The sequence below is a fragment of the Acanthaster planci genome, linkage group LG09, assembly GCF_054643075.1.
Source record: "Acanthaster planci isolate LZ-2023a linkage group LG09, COTS_SCS, whole genome shotgun sequence".
Classification (NCBI taxonomy): domain Eukaryota; kingdom Metazoa; phylum Echinodermata; class Asteroidea; order Valvatida; family Acanthasteridae; genus Acanthaster; species Acanthaster planci.
This window is the reverse complement of record NC_141785.1, coordinates 18,111,131-18,126,908: the sequence shown is the minus strand read 5'-3', so window position 1 is coordinate 18,126,908 and position 15,778 is coordinate 18,111,131. Positions and strand designations below refer to the sequence as shown.

Genomic DNA, 15,778 nt, shown 5'->3' with positions numbered 1-15,778 from the left:
ACATTTTCCTGACACCAGCATATTATACTAAAACATCTTCTGTCAGAGGAGGAACTTGGTTCAAAGTGGTGACACTCTTCAGTGCTAGCTGTAGGCCTAGCCTAGTTTGTGAAGATTATGAAACGTGCACCCGTGCAGGTGAAAATTCGCCACTTCAAAGTTGATCGGTCCTGCGCGAGTAAAGACCGCCAATAAGGTGGCACGGCAAAATCTTAAGTTACATTCCAATTGACGCCAGCTTGAAGGAGAGTTCAAGTTCAACAATGTTTCTAAGTCTTGGTTTTCTAGACGTACCTCCCCAAAAACCTTCAGATTTAATTTAAATTAGGAATTGTGTAAGTTTTGAATTTTGAACGAGGAGTGCCGACAATAGACTTTTTTCACCACGTGACTGGATTGCGCTAAATGTAAACGATATCACCACAATAGACCGCCGTGGCCTCGGTGATCGCAGATATTCCTACGGGCAGCTTCAACCACGTGCAAGCGCACGTGGAAACACTGCATGGTTGACTAGTTTATCGTGAATAAGTATAGATTATCATCACAGCACTAGACACTCATTGCTATCACAACACATAGAGGCCAGCTCGATTGTGACATCATAAGAAAAAGGTCTATAGAGATGCGATGCCTTTCGTTGCATAAGGCATCAGTGGTGTCAAACAATAACATGCATGTCTATTGCAAGAGAGTCACGGTTTCGGTTTATTAAATTAAGCGACATCTTCAAGGAGGTGTCAGTAAGTTGCATACTGTCTCTTTAAACTTTGATCCAACGACATCATGCCAAACTTGTAGCAATTTTTTGTTCAGCGTTTTCCTGTTGTGGGGGATTTCGACTCCAATTCCATCCATGAGAGCCTGGGTGTAGTTCTGCGTCTCCTGCTCGTACAGCGGTGGATATCGGGGCACGATCACGCCCCGCTGCATGGCGAAACCCACAAAGACGTCGTCCAGCCGAATGAACGGTATGAAGGGGAAAACTTTGAAGATGAGCACGGCCACATTCCGCGACAATGCGTAGCAACACCCGTTCATGAACGGCTGGTAGGTCGGCCCGGGATAATCCTTTGGAGGGATGTACCACTTGGAACGGTGTTCCTGGCCGGGAGGACCTCCTTGCGAAGATGCCCTTCCGAAAAGCCCATGTCCGGGGCATGTCGATCAAACGACGGACAAGGGTAACAATGTTAAGCATCATGTCGGCGTCTACGCTAAGCACATAACTTGTATGGTTACAGTATATGGTAACCCACTTCAGACCCATTAAGTTCTTGTACGTCAGGTTGTGGTAGTGTTCCCGAAATTCCTCCTGGATCAAGTCGAGGAACTTCCCATTCTCCTTCTCCAACTGTTCCTGGGAGTACCCCGGCTCCTGGCCAATGAGGAACATCGTAAGAATACGTCTTCCGAGGACCTCGGTGACGCCAGATCTGCCGGATCTGGCTCCGATCCAGGACCTCGGAGGGAGAGCACTTGACTAGCAGAACGCAGAAAAGGTTCCCGTTAGCGTCGCTTCTACTCGCACAGGCATCCGGGTTGAGCAAGGTGAACCGAAATGGGTGCGGGTTGACAATGTGTTGCTCGCCCGTCCGTAAACGCCCAACATCAGGATCCCTGGCAGGTTTCCCTTCTGACTTCCTCGTTTGCTTCTCGAAAATGATCTCACTCTGTTTGAGCGCACACCCCTCTGAGTCTCCCGACCAAATCCACGACCTGCTGCTAACTTGCGTCTCGTCGTCCAGCCTCAGATGGGGAGACAAGTTCTTCGAGCAGTCGACTCCAAGGACCTCCATGGGATCTCCTTTATCCCCGGTCCTAGCCGACCTGTTCATGGAGGAATTCGAGACAGCGGAACTACTCTCTGCAGATCATCGTCCGGGTACCTGGCTTCGCTACGTAGACGATACCTTCATCATCTGGCCGCATGGACCCCAACACCTCCAGTCATTCCTGGACCATTTGAACGACCAACACCCCAGCATAAAGTTCACGATGGAACAGGAGGAGGGGAATTCTATCTCCTTCCTTCCTTGACGTCAAGGTCCACCGGCGTGCAGATGGTTCCCTCGGGTACTCCGTCTACCGTAAGCCCACCCACACAGACCGGTACCTGCACAATTCGTCTTTCCATCATCCCAGAGTAAAATCTTCAGTCATCCGCACCCTGATCCAACGAGCACACAAGATCTGCGATCAAGAACACTTACAAGATGAACTCCAGCACATCTCAACGACACTCCAGCTCATCGAATCTCATCGGCACGTACCAAGTCAAGACTCAAAAACACCCCGACTGTCGGGTCTCCTATACCCAAAGTCAACCCCCCAACTATAGGGACATAGTCAACCTCCCATTCATAGGAAGTACGTCACACAAAATCCAACGGATCCTCAGTCAAGCAAGCATCAAGGTGTATCACTCAATGATCAAGAAAATCCAAGCCAGCCTGCAGACCCACAAGGACAAGCAAGACCACAAGACCAAAGCTGGTGTGTATATGATCCCCTGCGAATGTGGGAAGGTGTACTTCGGCGAGACTGGAAGAGTCTCTACCAGACCCAAAGAGCACATTGCCCACGGCCGCAGAGGAGACTATGACAAATCGGCCATAGTGAAGCACTCACATGCTGAAGACCACATCATCGACTGAAAGCAGCAGAACACATCGTTCCTGTCAACAGATGGCACCCAAGACGCATCAGAGAAGCCATCCGATATGCAGACACAACATAAGCAACGTCTGGCGCCCCCTACTACCCGACCAGACCAATGGGTCCTCTATACCCACGGTCTACAACCCTCTCCCCACGACACCCACGTCAACAGTGACACCCATTACCGAGCCCACCAACAGCAACCCACAAGATCAGGATCCAAGCACCGGTTAAGCTGTTCCGCCTCAACGAGTTCTCACTACACTCAATCCTCCCAACCACTACTTAACTTAAGCCACACACGCAAGAGTTCGGCACTCTTTCTCCTGAAAACGGACAGAGAACACTGTCCGAAACGTCGAACCACACACACTCACAAAAGAGAAATATATCCACATGGTGTCACCGCAAAATTGTCCATAGTTAGTACTTCCACCATGCATAGCCTCAAGTCTCATCTAACATTAAATGTTGTAAGCAAATGTTCTATAACTCGATACTCAGGACGGTGTAGCTCTGAAATGGTGCTCCCGACCGGAAGAATATGGCAAGCGTTCTGACTGTCTGTAAACCATTGCAGTTTCCAAACTGACGCAACGTGTACAGAATGGCTCTGTACGAAAGCCCCGGAATGCCATCAAGTATATTTTTTGAAAAAGTGACTGAGTGTATATTTTCAATTTTTTTTTTACGAGATACGGTTTTTCCAAAATGTGATTTTTCGAGATATATTTTTTCTATCCCCAAACTGGGACCAGTCTACTGGACTACCTACGTATCCTTGGCCCACGACGGCTCACCCAAAAGTGGAGAACTCGCAAAAACGTTTCCTATGAGCCCCATTTTTCGTATACAGCCCTCTCACCCCATCTGATCATTGATCTATCCATGGAGGTAGGAAAATGATCTATCAGTACGGGATATTTTAAGGTTTTTTCCTGTCCTCGAAATTTTGGTTTTATTGTGGTGACGGGTGGTACACACCGTGGGATCTGTTTAGTCTGGGAACGAATTTGTAATTCTTGTGCATGGTTGACGAAATACCTGAGAACCAAGCGTCAGTGGCGTAAAAATTTCTGCCGGAAATCGGAGGATGGGGAAATTTGTGGGGAGGGGGATGACCCCGGCCATGAAAATTTGAAAAGCGGGGTGGGGGTGACACCATATTACTCTATACATGTATAGAGGTCGATGTTCCTGATATTGATGTACATCTGTAATGTGTATTGCATTCACGCAGAATCTCACATCAGAATGGCATATTTATGGCTTTAAAAAATTGTTTTCCTTTTCTCGAGTGATATTGAATGCATTTTAGTTGCGGAGAAGTCTGAAAAATTCTTCACAATCTCCTTGAATCTTTTTCTCACCACCAAAAAGTGGGGGATGATTCAATGGCCCACCCACCCACCCCCCAAAAGTTGGGCATATATACTCCCACCCCCGGGATTCAAGCCCGTGCCAAGCGTACACTATTTCAATTTCGCCGAAAATGAGACTCCCAGGGTAAAAAGATGAGGGAAAGAGACGTCCAAAAATGCGCGAAAAAAGTCAGCCGACGAACTAAAAAAAGCTCAACTAGTGTGAGTGCGTCAAATATCACCAAAGGTCAATGGGTCCGGAACAATGTTATATCCCATCAACTACACAAGTTGGCAACTTAACTGTACAAACAAAACAAATGGTGTAGGTACGACTGTTTTTTTCCTTCTAATTTATTCATTTCATTTCAGTTCTTTTTCATTTTTGTCTATTTATAACACTGATTAAGCAATTAATCGTCCTTCACATGTAACCAGTAGAACAAATTCATAATATATTGTGTAAACTGAAAACAAAAGACAGATAACCCTTTATAAAATATTGATGACGTCAGTCTACAAGAACACCATTAATTCCTTAAGGCACAGTACTGTTTAAATGTCTAGTAGCAATTTATGTAAGGGATATAGTGGAAATTAATTACGTAAGTATGCACTAGCATCCCCACTTTGGGCCAGAGATCTTCCTCCATCTTGCAATCCCAGCTCCACTGATGTCCTTTCAATAACTTGTCAAAAACTACTTTTCTCAATCCATGGGGAAAAAAATTGGCACCGAAATAACCTATGTAAGCACACAATGTAAAAACCGAATAAAATTCAATATAATTAATAAAACTTCAAACTTTAACTGATCTAACTGTGCTGGCCTGGACTAATAGGTGCCTGTGTTTTAAGGGCACATGATACCCTGAACCAGTTTATAAGTAACTATTTGAAAATGTGCATTTTGTAAGTGATACAAGTGCTAGTTTAGGCAAGTTCCCCTTTCACTGTGAAGCATGAATCAAAATCTAACGAATGTTTTTTCAAATTAGAGTGAAGCAGCTCCAAGTGCATTACTTAGCTGAAATCAGTAAGACCATCAAGTCATCATTTCAAGGTACATGCATAACCCCACTGCTGTGTTGGACATTTGAATTGCAGTAAAACAGAATAAAGCAGCTCATAAAAATGGAAAACTATTGAATAAGGGAATGAAAATTGAAAAGAACCATTCACTAGTTATCTATTACATAATATAAAAATAGCCACATGAAGAACATATTTTTAAAGAAAACTTTTCTGTTTCAAATCAAATTTAATCAATCCTTGTCAGGTGGAATGGAAAAGAAGTGATGGCTCTATCCCATTCAGCGCCGCTCGCTCTTATAGATTGAAGGCTAAGATAGCACAAGACTAAGTGGATCTACTTTGGGCAAAAATATGCAAAGTTTGCATAATTTTGTAAAGAAACACACAGAAGGAGAAAGTAAAGTCAAACACCATAAATCTGTCCATAATTTACAAATTTCTTTTAAAAGAAGTTGCAAAAGCAAAGTAACAATTGTATCAGTGACCAGCACCATTTCCAAACACTGGTAAACAGTTGCTACAACAGTGACACACCACATTCAGTAACATGCATTAGTAGTAAAGAACTTGGTACTCTTCAAGTAGACTGGTAATGTGATCTTAATGTGGCAAAGCAAAGGGCGACACTACCTAAGCACTTATGTGTCTAATTTCAAACTCTGATAAAAAGGCCGCACACCTTTCACCCCTAATTAAACATATTAGAAAGGTCAGATGAGCTTTCACATGTAGTGGCATTAACACTTTGTTCCCTGCAAATAACGTGAATGGTTAGAAAAGATTCAACATCAATAGTGTTACCCTCTGTACCAAATGAAAGTTCAACAGGGTTGTGGCATTCTACATGTTGACGAACTTCAAAAAAACTGCAGAGAATTCCACCCCTTTACTTAATGAAAGCATACACAGATTTAGAGGGTGAAAACGGTGCAATTATAACATTCTGGAAAATCCATTAGTCTGATCGTGTCAAGAGACTAAAGTGAAAAACAAAGTACAAGAAGGTATCAAGGAATGTAAGAACACTTTGGTCCATGAACTGTGCCAATGACAAGCTTTGTTGTGTTAAACATGCATAGAATACAACAACCAGTAAAACTACTGCAATTCATGCACCTCATTAGAACTTCAGACAGAGAAATAAAAATAAACAGCAAATGCTGCCAAACATCAAAAAGTGTATCTGTGTTGTGTGCATGTTGAGTAACACACCTGTAATAGTACCACCAAGGTCAATGGATATCATGGGTATCAGGCAGTGTCTGTGTTTAGCCGTGTCTGAATCAACTGGCTGTGGCAAGGCGTAACGCACATGTTTATGGGAAGTGGCCACAGCCACTCGCTTCCACAGGTACACGTTGTTGCCTACCACAACTACAACTTTTGGCCAATGCCTGACTTTCACCAATCGGGTGAAGCACCAATACTTCACACTATCCTTTGATAACCATTTCCTCTAGGATATCAGTGAAGTGTTGGACAAGTGGTAGTCACTGCAAACATGTGAAACTGACAAGCACTGAATAAAACAATAACTTTTCCCCCAAGTTTTTTCCTGAAAATGACTATTAGAAATTTTAACTCAAACGTGATAAAGAGTGCACTCTTCATGCGACTGATAATTAAACATCGTAATGATCAAAACATGCCATTTCACTTGCTTTGTTCTGCTTTTTCTGCAATAAATAAATGAATTCTAACTACACATACACAAGCAGCAGACAAGACTAAAATCAGAATGAGAACTGCTGTGATTTTTCAGTGCCCTCATACATTCTGTACGACACGCGATTCATCGCCAACAGCTGCCGCCGCTGCGCACTTCCCCCCATTGTCCAATTCAGTGGCCATGCTCTCCAACTCCTGCAGACCCCTGGTGGAGCGTTCGTACTTGTGCGCCACCAAGCGACGATAGAAGTGCACGGCAAAGACGCACAGGATGACAAGCACGGGCACGGCAATGGCGGTGGATGCCACGGCCGCGTTGTTGTAGTTGTGGAACTTGACCCAGCAGAGCAGGATGATGTCAAGCAGGAAGAAGATAATGCCCAGGATGGTGGAAAAGCCCCAGGCCATCTCGATGTAGCAGTGCAGGGAGTCGTGTGGCGACTCGTGCACTGCATTGACATTGTGGACATTGCTGACCGCCTCGATGTTCGGGAGGATGCAGGTGCTGATCAGCAGGGCGAACATGTGCACGACGACAAGCATGGTTGTACAGACACTGAATGCAATCATCAGGCCATCTGGAATTTTTTCATCAAGTTGAATCTCCACTAGTGCAACCTGAATCAAGAAATGCGATCACCTTCAAGTAACTGGTCACAAATAGCAACACGGCTTCCATCATCAAGAGCAGACCTAGAACCCAATTCTCAGGGGGCCTAATATTTTATTGGGGAACAAAACTCGGAAAATTGTAAGGCCTTTGTAAGTGGTGAGGCTAGTTTTGGGGACTCTTTACACACTTTTGGGGCAGAAAATTATCTTTAAAATTACCTTTCTCATTTCAAAAACAAAAAAATTTTGCATCCCTCCCCCTTTATTGTTGGGGGAGAGGGAGAAGCATGATGGCTCTCACTGTCCTTCTTTCTGGATCTTGCGAACTTTGTACATGTAAACAGTAAAACCAAACTGACTGACCAAGACTAACGCTTATCATAACCTATGTAAAATCGCAACTTGTGATAGATGATTTTAGCGTCAACTGCGAGTTACATGTAGCCTATACAGAGATATAGAAGTTGATATTACCAGAAAAAAAAGAAATATGGCTGGAGACAAAAGGTTTGTGATTCTGACTTCAAAATCGAAGAATAAACAACCACTTCAGTTTTCCCACTGTTGCTGATTTAATTCTTAAATAATTACTATTGTTTTTATATCCAAGATTCAACTATAAAATTTCTCCCCTGCATACAACCAATATTTTGTCTTGTATTTCCTTTTCTTTTTCCAAAAATAGCATGCGTTTATAGATAAATCTATGAATTAATAGACGTCTCACTTCCTGTTGTAGGCCTTTTTAAAAAAAAAATTCAGAAATGCATATTTTGGCCTATTTTACCATTGCAAAACCAGCCAGCAATGCCGACGTCCTGTTCGATGCCTTGAGCTTGGCCCGGCTGAGGTACAGGCGCCGCCAGGACAGCGCCTGTACCGAATGCTGGTTGGACATCTCGGTCACATAGGAGCGGTAGACCCAGTCCGAGTAGCTGCTGTTGGGCTGAATCTTGGCGGGTTGTGATGGGGGCCGCGTCGAGAGAGTTCACTGTGGCTGGCCGGTCGGCCTCTGGCTCAGCGGTCTCTGGGAAAGAGTCTACTCGAAACTAACGAGCCGCCAGTGCACTGATATTTGTTTGCTTTTGTTAAACGCCTGACCTGCTGGTTCTTTCCACTGCGGTCCTTGGATGAATGGGTTTCTTTTCAGTTTACGCGGAAGAAACTTTTTTATGTATTTTGTTATGATTTTTTCCGCAGGTGTCGCAAGTACACACAGCCATATAACGTGACGAGCTACACAACGGTGCAGCTGGCGCGCGGCCTTTAGTTAAATACACGTATAATACATGCGCTGCTAGGTACTAGGTACACGTACATGTTCTTTTTAACTTTCTCGTTCTCAGAGTAACCCGTGAGCACTGGTGAATACCGCGCGGTGAGGTAAGTTAGGTACCATATTTTCCTGCCTTTTAGGTGATGAAAAATCATGCTTTTATATATTAAGGATCCAGTGGAAACGAAACGACGTGACCCATTTCTCTTCAAATTTGTTAACCTCTTTTTACTTTCTTTTAAACGTTGAAATCTGGGAACGAGTAAATTCAAAGGATGAGGTCTGGTCCCTACCTCAAGTTTATTTAAACGTATTGCATTGTTGGTTACAGACTAATGTCAAAGCAAAAGTGTGTACGTGACCGTGCGTGACCTGCATAAGGTTGCGTTTTTGTTTTGATTGTGCATCTTGTTTCTCAATTTTATGAGAAGATGAGCTGAAATGGCCTCGTCAAAAGACACCGGAAGAAGTCTGGTATGTTTTTAATTGAAGCCCCTATGTCTATTTGTAAATTTAGCTCATTACATGAACTTTATGTAGTTTGGCCTCGGATCAAATGGACAAATGTAACGTTACACTGAGTCGATTCACAATGGACTGGCCAGTTTCCGGACAAATTAGAAGAAATAGATTCGTCCTCTGCATTTTACAGAGTTCTCATTTGGGGCATTACCTACTTTCAAGACCAGCTACCGTATAAGTTGTGTAAAGGAAGATGGTCATGGGCTGCAGAGTTATCTTTGGACTGTGTGAATGTGCATTGTACATGTTGTAACTTGTAGGCCCTACTAAAAATTGAGTTTTTGGTTAGTGTGGTGTTTCCTGACGATGGCCTTTGGCTTTGCTGACTAAGTACGTGATTCAGATTGAGATTTAGGAGTGAAACCAAAGAAAATTGTATTGTAACATTAGAGCTTGGGGTTCAGACTAGGTATCCTGAAAATGTAAGGACTGCCTGATTTTAAGTAATATAATAAAATAGAAGTGTCATGTGATATACACACGTATCATGTGATTCACAGTCATTAACACTTTAAAATACTCAGGCACATGGTCATGGGTACTTTCTAACATAAACCTAAAAGGCCGTTGACCTTGAACTGATCATACTGAAACTGATTTGCTTTTGTTTCTTTGCTGGCACTGTGACTAAACATACGCAGTGAGTATTTGGGTGGACATGTACATTTTACATGTGACAAATCTCAATCCGGAATCCTGGAATTTAACTGGAAAGTTGATTTAGGAAAGACATTGGCACATTTGAGGTAGGAAAATAATTGTAGATTACTGATATTGTCTTTGCCAGAATTTGATCCAACCTCTACATGCTCTCAAAGCCAGCTTGAAATTCTAATCAGTAGGGGTTACAGTAAAAGTTCAACCTAGAAAATGGACATGAATTGAACAGCTCACAACTTTGGAGAGATTGAGCAAGAGTCCTTCAAATTGCAGGAAGTGACAAACGTTTATTTTGTTTTGAAACGTAACCTTTTTTTTTTCAAAATAATTTCAGCGTGTGAAGGCGAGGCGGCACTACAATGAAGGAGAACACCAAGATGATGAGATTGAAGGGAAAAGAACCTGGAATCTGGAAAGGAAAATCAATGATGAAAAGTTCACCACCAAATGGGTCAAAATTATGAATGGACAAGGTACTGTAGACACCATGTCTGCTGTAGCAGATGAATAGATCTTTCAACTGACCAAGTTGGGTCTCTGTTAATGGGTTGAGGAATGATAAAATTACTGATTTGTTTAATTTAATATCTGGGTTTGGTGTTGACTGATGTATAATTATTGCATTCATGGATAGTTTTCTGGATTTATTACTTTGTATGTGTTCTTTCCTTTTGTTTACACTTGGAACGTTGATGAATGTGATAAAACCCATTTGTTGACGCCTATCGCTCTTCATAATTCAAACATTGATAGAAGTGTTAAAGTAATTTGACATCAATATCTGTGAACAGGGTTCTCCTAATACACTGTACTATCTGAAATGTGCTTGCTTTACAGATTTTACCATCAAGTTTTTGCAAGAAGGGGGATTTGATACCCCCATGCTGTTTAAGAGTACCGAAGGCCTTGGCATGAAGTAAGTCACCTGGCATTACAAGTTGCACATCCTTTAAATCCATCCTCTTTAGCAGTCTGTTAACTCGCATATGAAAGAGAATGTTCAATTTAGCATCTGGTAACAGGTTTGTCAGGTCCCAACTGTGTCCAATGTCCCAACTGTGTTCAGTGTCCACTGGGAGCATGCCCAACTATAGTTGGGCTGAAGTACATGCACTTGATGGAGAAAAAGAACTTTGACAAGCGACTCAAAATATAGTGAAATATTAACTAATCATCTCAAATCCTCCAAAATCCGCATAGCCAACTGGAAGAATATGGTGGATTGAGGGCACGTGAGAATCAAGGCATTGGATGATTAGGAAGGATTGTGGACATAAGGAATGTCAGTCTCTGGAAGAATACATAGGATCCAGGTTACTAAGCTCAGTGGACCACAGGAGGATTTTGGAGGATTTAGGTTATTTGTAACATGTCTTTTAATCCTTACTGCTTAGTAGTAAGATGTAGCATACAGCGCTGCTGTGTGTATGAGGACATGACCTTATTGTTCTCTGAAGTCATAAAATACAAAAGATAAGACAGCGTACCATACAGTGCTGTAGCACTATGAATGCATGGCTTTATTGTTCTCTGTACGAGTAACAATGGAAGTGCCCTAGTCAGAAGTAGTAATTTGTACCATCCTAGAAGATTTTGGAGGCTTCAGGCAGCTGTGCCCTGTACTGTCATTGGAGGATTTTGTAGGATTCAGGTCATATGGTGCTTGTAACACTTCAGAATTGGAGGATTCTGCAGGATTCGGGTTACAGTAAGTGAAAAAAATGTTACTGGTCCTATTTCAGGAAACAAAGGCATGAGCTGGGCCAACACAGCCTCTTTTGATTATTACTGGGTATATGCTGAGAGCTTAATGGGTGCTACGTTTGTGGATGAATGTTTCTCGTTCTTTATGTTCTACTCGCAGGGTACCAGGCAAGGATTTCACAGTCAATGACGTCAAGCTGCATGTTGGTGAGTTGGGATGTGTCAGTGAGCCAGCTCAGTAGTTCAAAAATGCAAGGTCATTATGACAACGAGGCACCTGCCACCATGCCAGTCTGAGCATGTTCAGTGCGTGCCAGGACCAAGCTTGTAAAAAGTGTCCATACAAATGAAAGTAAAGCTGATTTACTGTCATTTTGATGTGCCAGGAATCTGAATGAGGGCTGTCAGAGGGATGAGAGTGAAAATGGATTGGTCAGTTGATAGTACAGAGCACTTGTGTACACATATTGTAGTTTGTAGTGTCAAACCAGCTCAACCCAGAAGACTGTAGCAAATCTGATGCCGTCTATTTATAGAGTTTTGGAGGGTCTGTTCATGAAATGATCAATTTATTTACTTAAAAATTCTTGTTAGTAAGACCTCATCACCTAGGGACGTTTTTTGGTCTGTTTTCCACCATTACAGTAGAATTTAGAGATGGGAGACATAAACCTGTTACCCAGTCTAGCCTGATTCTTGTGATCACTGGATATTAAAGCCACCTTTACAGGGACTTGTTGAGCCATTTTTGTTGAAAAGTGGAAAGAATTTCCTTATGGGCGCAAAAGACGGTTGAGAATGGGTCTTACTGGATGAGTCAGGGCTTACATAACGATGCGCTCAATTGACGCAGGGAGTCGGCGGCAGGTAGACGTAATGGATGTCAACACCCAGAAGGGAGTGGAGATGAGCATGGCCCAGTTTGCCAAGTACTATGAGAGCAAGGAGCGGGACCAGCTCTACAACGTCATTAGTCTAGAGTTCAGCCACACCAAGCTAGAGGAGTTTGTCCAGGCGCCCAGTATCGTAAGGAGGCTTCAAAGTGATCACAAAGTTTCTGTGCTAAGTTTTGTGAAGCCAAGTCTGTCCTGAGCCACCTTGGCTTATCAGGCCTAGAGTTCTGGTTTCCTAGGGACGAAATAGCTGCAAGTATGTCCTTTCCCCAGATGGATGAGATGCAAGACCGTGGCACGTTGCTCCCCTGTTAATGCCAGTACCCGTTGTCACTCCTGGGTGGAGAGAAGCAAGTAGGGCTGAAGTGACTTGCCCGAGGCCACAACTTATGGCCAGCAGCTAGATTTGAATCTCAGACTCTCTGGTCATTAACATATCTGGGAGAATTTTGATCAACTGCACAGGCAAACCAAGCTTGGGGACTGCCTGAAAAATGCATCACACCCTCCCAACTGCCCAACCGGTAGATAATTTTCCTTAATTAATTTGCTCTAATTTCTGAAATGAAATTTCTCAAGATTTCTTTACCATTTCAGCCCAAAGTCGTTCACAATTGGTCTTGATTTCAGAAGAGAAATATAACTGCTTCTCTGGAAATCATTCAGACTGTACTTCCCCCCTCCAAAAAAAATTGATTAACCCCAAAATATTTAGTCTAGGGCTTTATCTATCCTGACTTTCATGCTAGAAAATAGCGAGTTTGTAATTAATTTTCTTGTTAAAGTGGTCTCCAATTAACTTTTTGACCCCTACAATTGATACCACATTTGAAGGTGGTGTTTCTTTGGATCTGTCTAGGTGCGTCAAATGGACTGGGTGGACATTGTCTGGCCACAGCACCTTAAGAAGGATCAGCGTGACAGCACCAACACTCTAGCTGAGATGAAATATCCCAAAGTGCAAAAGTAAGCAGATAATGCTGTTCACATGGTTTAGTTTCTGGTGCAAGAATGAGACAGATTTGAAGTTGTCTCCTGTAAACTGCTCAGAATTTCATGGAAGGCTAAGGGTTATAAATATAAGTCTCTGTATGTTAGCCTATTTTACAAATTAGCTGTGGCCCTGAAGTGATGTTGTAAATGACCTTTAGGCCTGTGGTTGATTTCGTTTTGAGTTGCTTCCAGTTAATTATGTTGGTAGAGACTATCAGTAGTTTTACAACCTCGTTGGGGCAAATTGGAGAGTGTTGCAGAAGTGGGAATGTTCCTTTTCCCACTGGAGTGCTCCTTTGGGAACACTGTGTTTTCATCAGGGATTTACTGCGTTCCTGTTGGAAACACACTGTGCACACCCATAGACCCAGAGCAGTGGGTGTTTTCCATTGGAACACGTAGTGCTCTTGTTGGAACTGTTGGAACGTTCATTAGTGTTCCGACTTTATGGAGATGCTCCTTCAGTTCCAATTATTATCAAGTATACGTGACGCACTCCACGTCTGCCCTTGTTGGTAAGCATGAGTGACCTGTCTCCAGGGAAGTTTGCAACCCAACATCATGTTAGAAATTTGAAATTTGTTTTTCTGCCCTCATTCATTGAAATTGTGTCTCCTGCTTAAAGCTGATCCATTGTGTAAATCGTGATATTCTCTTTTATCATTAGGTATTGCTTGATGAGTGTGGCAGGGTGCTACACGGATTTCCACATTGATTTTGGTGGCACCTCAGTCTGGTACCACATCCTTCATGGTCAGAAGGTGAGTCAGAAGGTGTAGTCATTCTCTTGTAGTCTCCAAGAACTAATGAAGTTTGTTACATTGCATTGGTATGAAACTGAAACCCTCTCATTTCTTGAAGCTGTGAAAGAAATATAATAAGATAATATCGCTTGGTGTATGCCACTGCTAGCAATGTAGTCATAAGATTCAAAAGCAGAGCGGTAGGCCAATCCCTGGTTTGTCAGATATTCATCCCATTTACCAGCTGAACAGCTAGAACTGTTAAGATTTTTGTTCATTCCCTCTTATCCTCACTGGTGTTTTCCTTCCAGGTGTTTTGGTTGATTCCACCGAGCGAGGACAACCTAGAACTGTACGAGAACTGGGTCCTGTCTGGCAAGCAGGCCGACATCTTCCTCGGGGACAGGGTCCGAGAATGCACCAAGATTGTCCTGGAGGCTGGCTACACCTTCATGATACCCAGCGGTGAGGTCAACCTCCCTGTAGCCCACCTCCTTTCTCAACCTAGACATTTGGCTTGCCTGCGGGCTTTGTCCTTGAATGGCACAGACGGTGATTTGTCGCCAAAGTAGAACATGATGAGCTGGTTCCCGGCCCTTCTATCGTATTCTTGCCTCAGAAAAGAGGAGAGAAGGAAGTCAGCCTAGAATTGGAAATATGTATCTCGATCAAATTTGCTTTTTTCTGAGTGAAGTAAACAGGTGCATAAAAATTACATCCAACTTCCTTGTAACCAGTAGACTATAATTTATAAAAACACTTGACAACTGCACTTTTAGAAACCTCAGGTAATGACAGCAGCATTGTGTCAGCTATTGTAGGAAACTAGCCCTTCGCGGACTTTATAAACGATAGCCAGCACGGTGCTTTTGTCAGTAATGAGGGGGCTGGCTGCCTGAATGGTCAAGGGTCTTCTGCCTAAACTTGCCAACAGTGCTCATTTAGACCAGTCGAATCGGCCCCAATATAGCTTATCTACAAGTTTCCCTGTCTTGCCCGTACACTTTGTATTTCAGGTTGGATACATGCCGTGTACACACCAGAGGACTCGTTAGTATTTGGTGGTAACATCCTGCACAGCTTCCACATACACCGCCAACTACGAGTAGCCCAGATTGAGGACAGAACACATGTAAGTTGGGCTTAGTCTTCTGTTAAATAGTCTTCAGCTCTGGAGTTGAAGTTTAACCACTTCGTGCCGGGGACATTTATAAATATTGACTCTGCTGGGCCGGGATATTTTTCTGTTTTAAGTCTTCTTAAAAAAATCATACCTTCATTTACTGGATACTTACACCCACGCGAAGGACTATCTGGTGGCTACTCTAATCAGACAGACAACATCTATTGACGCCCGAGTATTTCAGCCAGGCCAGCCGCCTTGTAAAAAGAGCCCAGATTGTGCGGTGTTACGTAATTTTCTTTTGTGCCCAAATCTGGCACAGTGCACCGCTGATGTCTTTTCAATGGGGACCAGATTAGCGTGTAGCGGTAGTGTGGCTCATCGCTGCGGTGTTGGAGGGCTTTTGTCCCCAGTGGTAATCCACTCGCACTGAATGCCCAAAATCGTGGTATACTGTTTCAAAAAAATGCTGGATTATCTTCACTATTGACAGTGAAAAATTGGTAATTCCCAGCAGCCTGGTCTTT

The 15,778-nt window shown here is 43.1% G+C and overlaps 3 protein-coding genes across 4 annotated transcripts in view; 1 reads left to right on the top strand and 2 right to left on the bottom strand.

The window, feature by feature from the left end:
- Positions 1–729: 729 nt before the first annotated feature.
- On the bottom strand, positions 730–1,396 carry LOC147798250 (beta-1,3-galactosyltransferase 1-like). Its single transcript, XM_087141221.1, has 2 exons — positions 1,260–1,396; positions 730–1,135 (listed from the first exon to the last, which is right to left on the bottom strand). Exons 1-2 carry the CDS (start codon positions 1,394–1,396, stop codon positions 730–732), a joined length of 543 nt encoding a protein of 180 aa, XP_086997347.1.
- A 2,950-nt stretch (positions 1,397–4,346) lies between these two features.
- On the bottom strand, positions 4,347–8,617 carry LOC110976556 (protein orai-2-like). Its single transcript, XM_022229926.2, has 2 exons — positions 8,125–8,617; positions 4,347–7,343 (listed from the first exon to the last, which is right to left on the bottom strand). The coding sequence occupies exons 1-2, from the start codon at positions 8,233–8,235 to the stop codon at positions 6,825–6,827; spliced, it is 630 nt and encodes a 209-aa protein (XP_022085618.1). The 5' UTR covers positions 8,236–8,617; the 3' UTR covers positions 4,347–6,824.
- A 314-nt stretch (positions 8,618–8,931) lies between these two features.
- The window catches only part of LOC110976555 (lysine-specific demethylase 2A-like), a 22,705-nt gene continuing 15,858 nt past the window's right edge, over positions 8,932–15,778 (top strand). For both annotated transcript variants that reach the window (XM_087140690.1, XM_022229924.2), the window contains exons 1-9: positions 8,932–9,087; positions 10,130–10,268; positions 10,633–10,711; positions 11,660–11,706; positions 12,353–12,525; positions 13,252–13,358; positions 14,053–14,146; positions 14,440–14,593; positions 15,145–15,260. In XM_087140690.1, the coding sequence (XP_086996816.1) occupies positions 9,055–9,087; positions 10,130–10,268; positions 10,633–10,711; positions 11,660–11,706; positions 12,353–12,525; positions 13,252–13,358; positions 14,053–14,146; positions 14,440–14,593; positions 15,145–15,260 (942 nt within the window). In that variant the 5' untranslated portion in view covers positions 8,932–9,054. The remainder of the gene's footprint in view (positions 9,088–10,129; positions 10,269–10,632; positions 10,712–11,659; positions 11,707–12,352; positions 12,526–13,251; positions 13,359–14,052; positions 14,147–14,439; positions 14,594–15,144; positions 15,261–15,778) is intronic.

Coding starts and splice junctions, on each gene's coding strand:
- LOC147798250 (XM_087141221.1), bottom strand. CDS start 1,396: ATGTTCCTCATTGGCCAGGAGCCGGGGTACTCCCAGGAACAGTTGGAG. Junction 1,136..1,259: donor AAGAACTTAATGGGTCTGAA/GTGGGTTACCAT, acceptor GCTTTTCGGAAG/GGCATCTTCGCAAGGAGGTC.
- LOC110976556 (XM_022229926.2), bottom strand. CDS start 8,235: ATGTCCAACCAGCATTCGGTACAGGCGCTGTCCTGGCGGCGCCTGTAC. Junction 7,344..8,124: donor TGCTGGCTGGTTTTGCAATG/GTAAAATAGGCC, acceptor TTCTTGATTCAG/GTTGCACTAGTGGAGATTCA.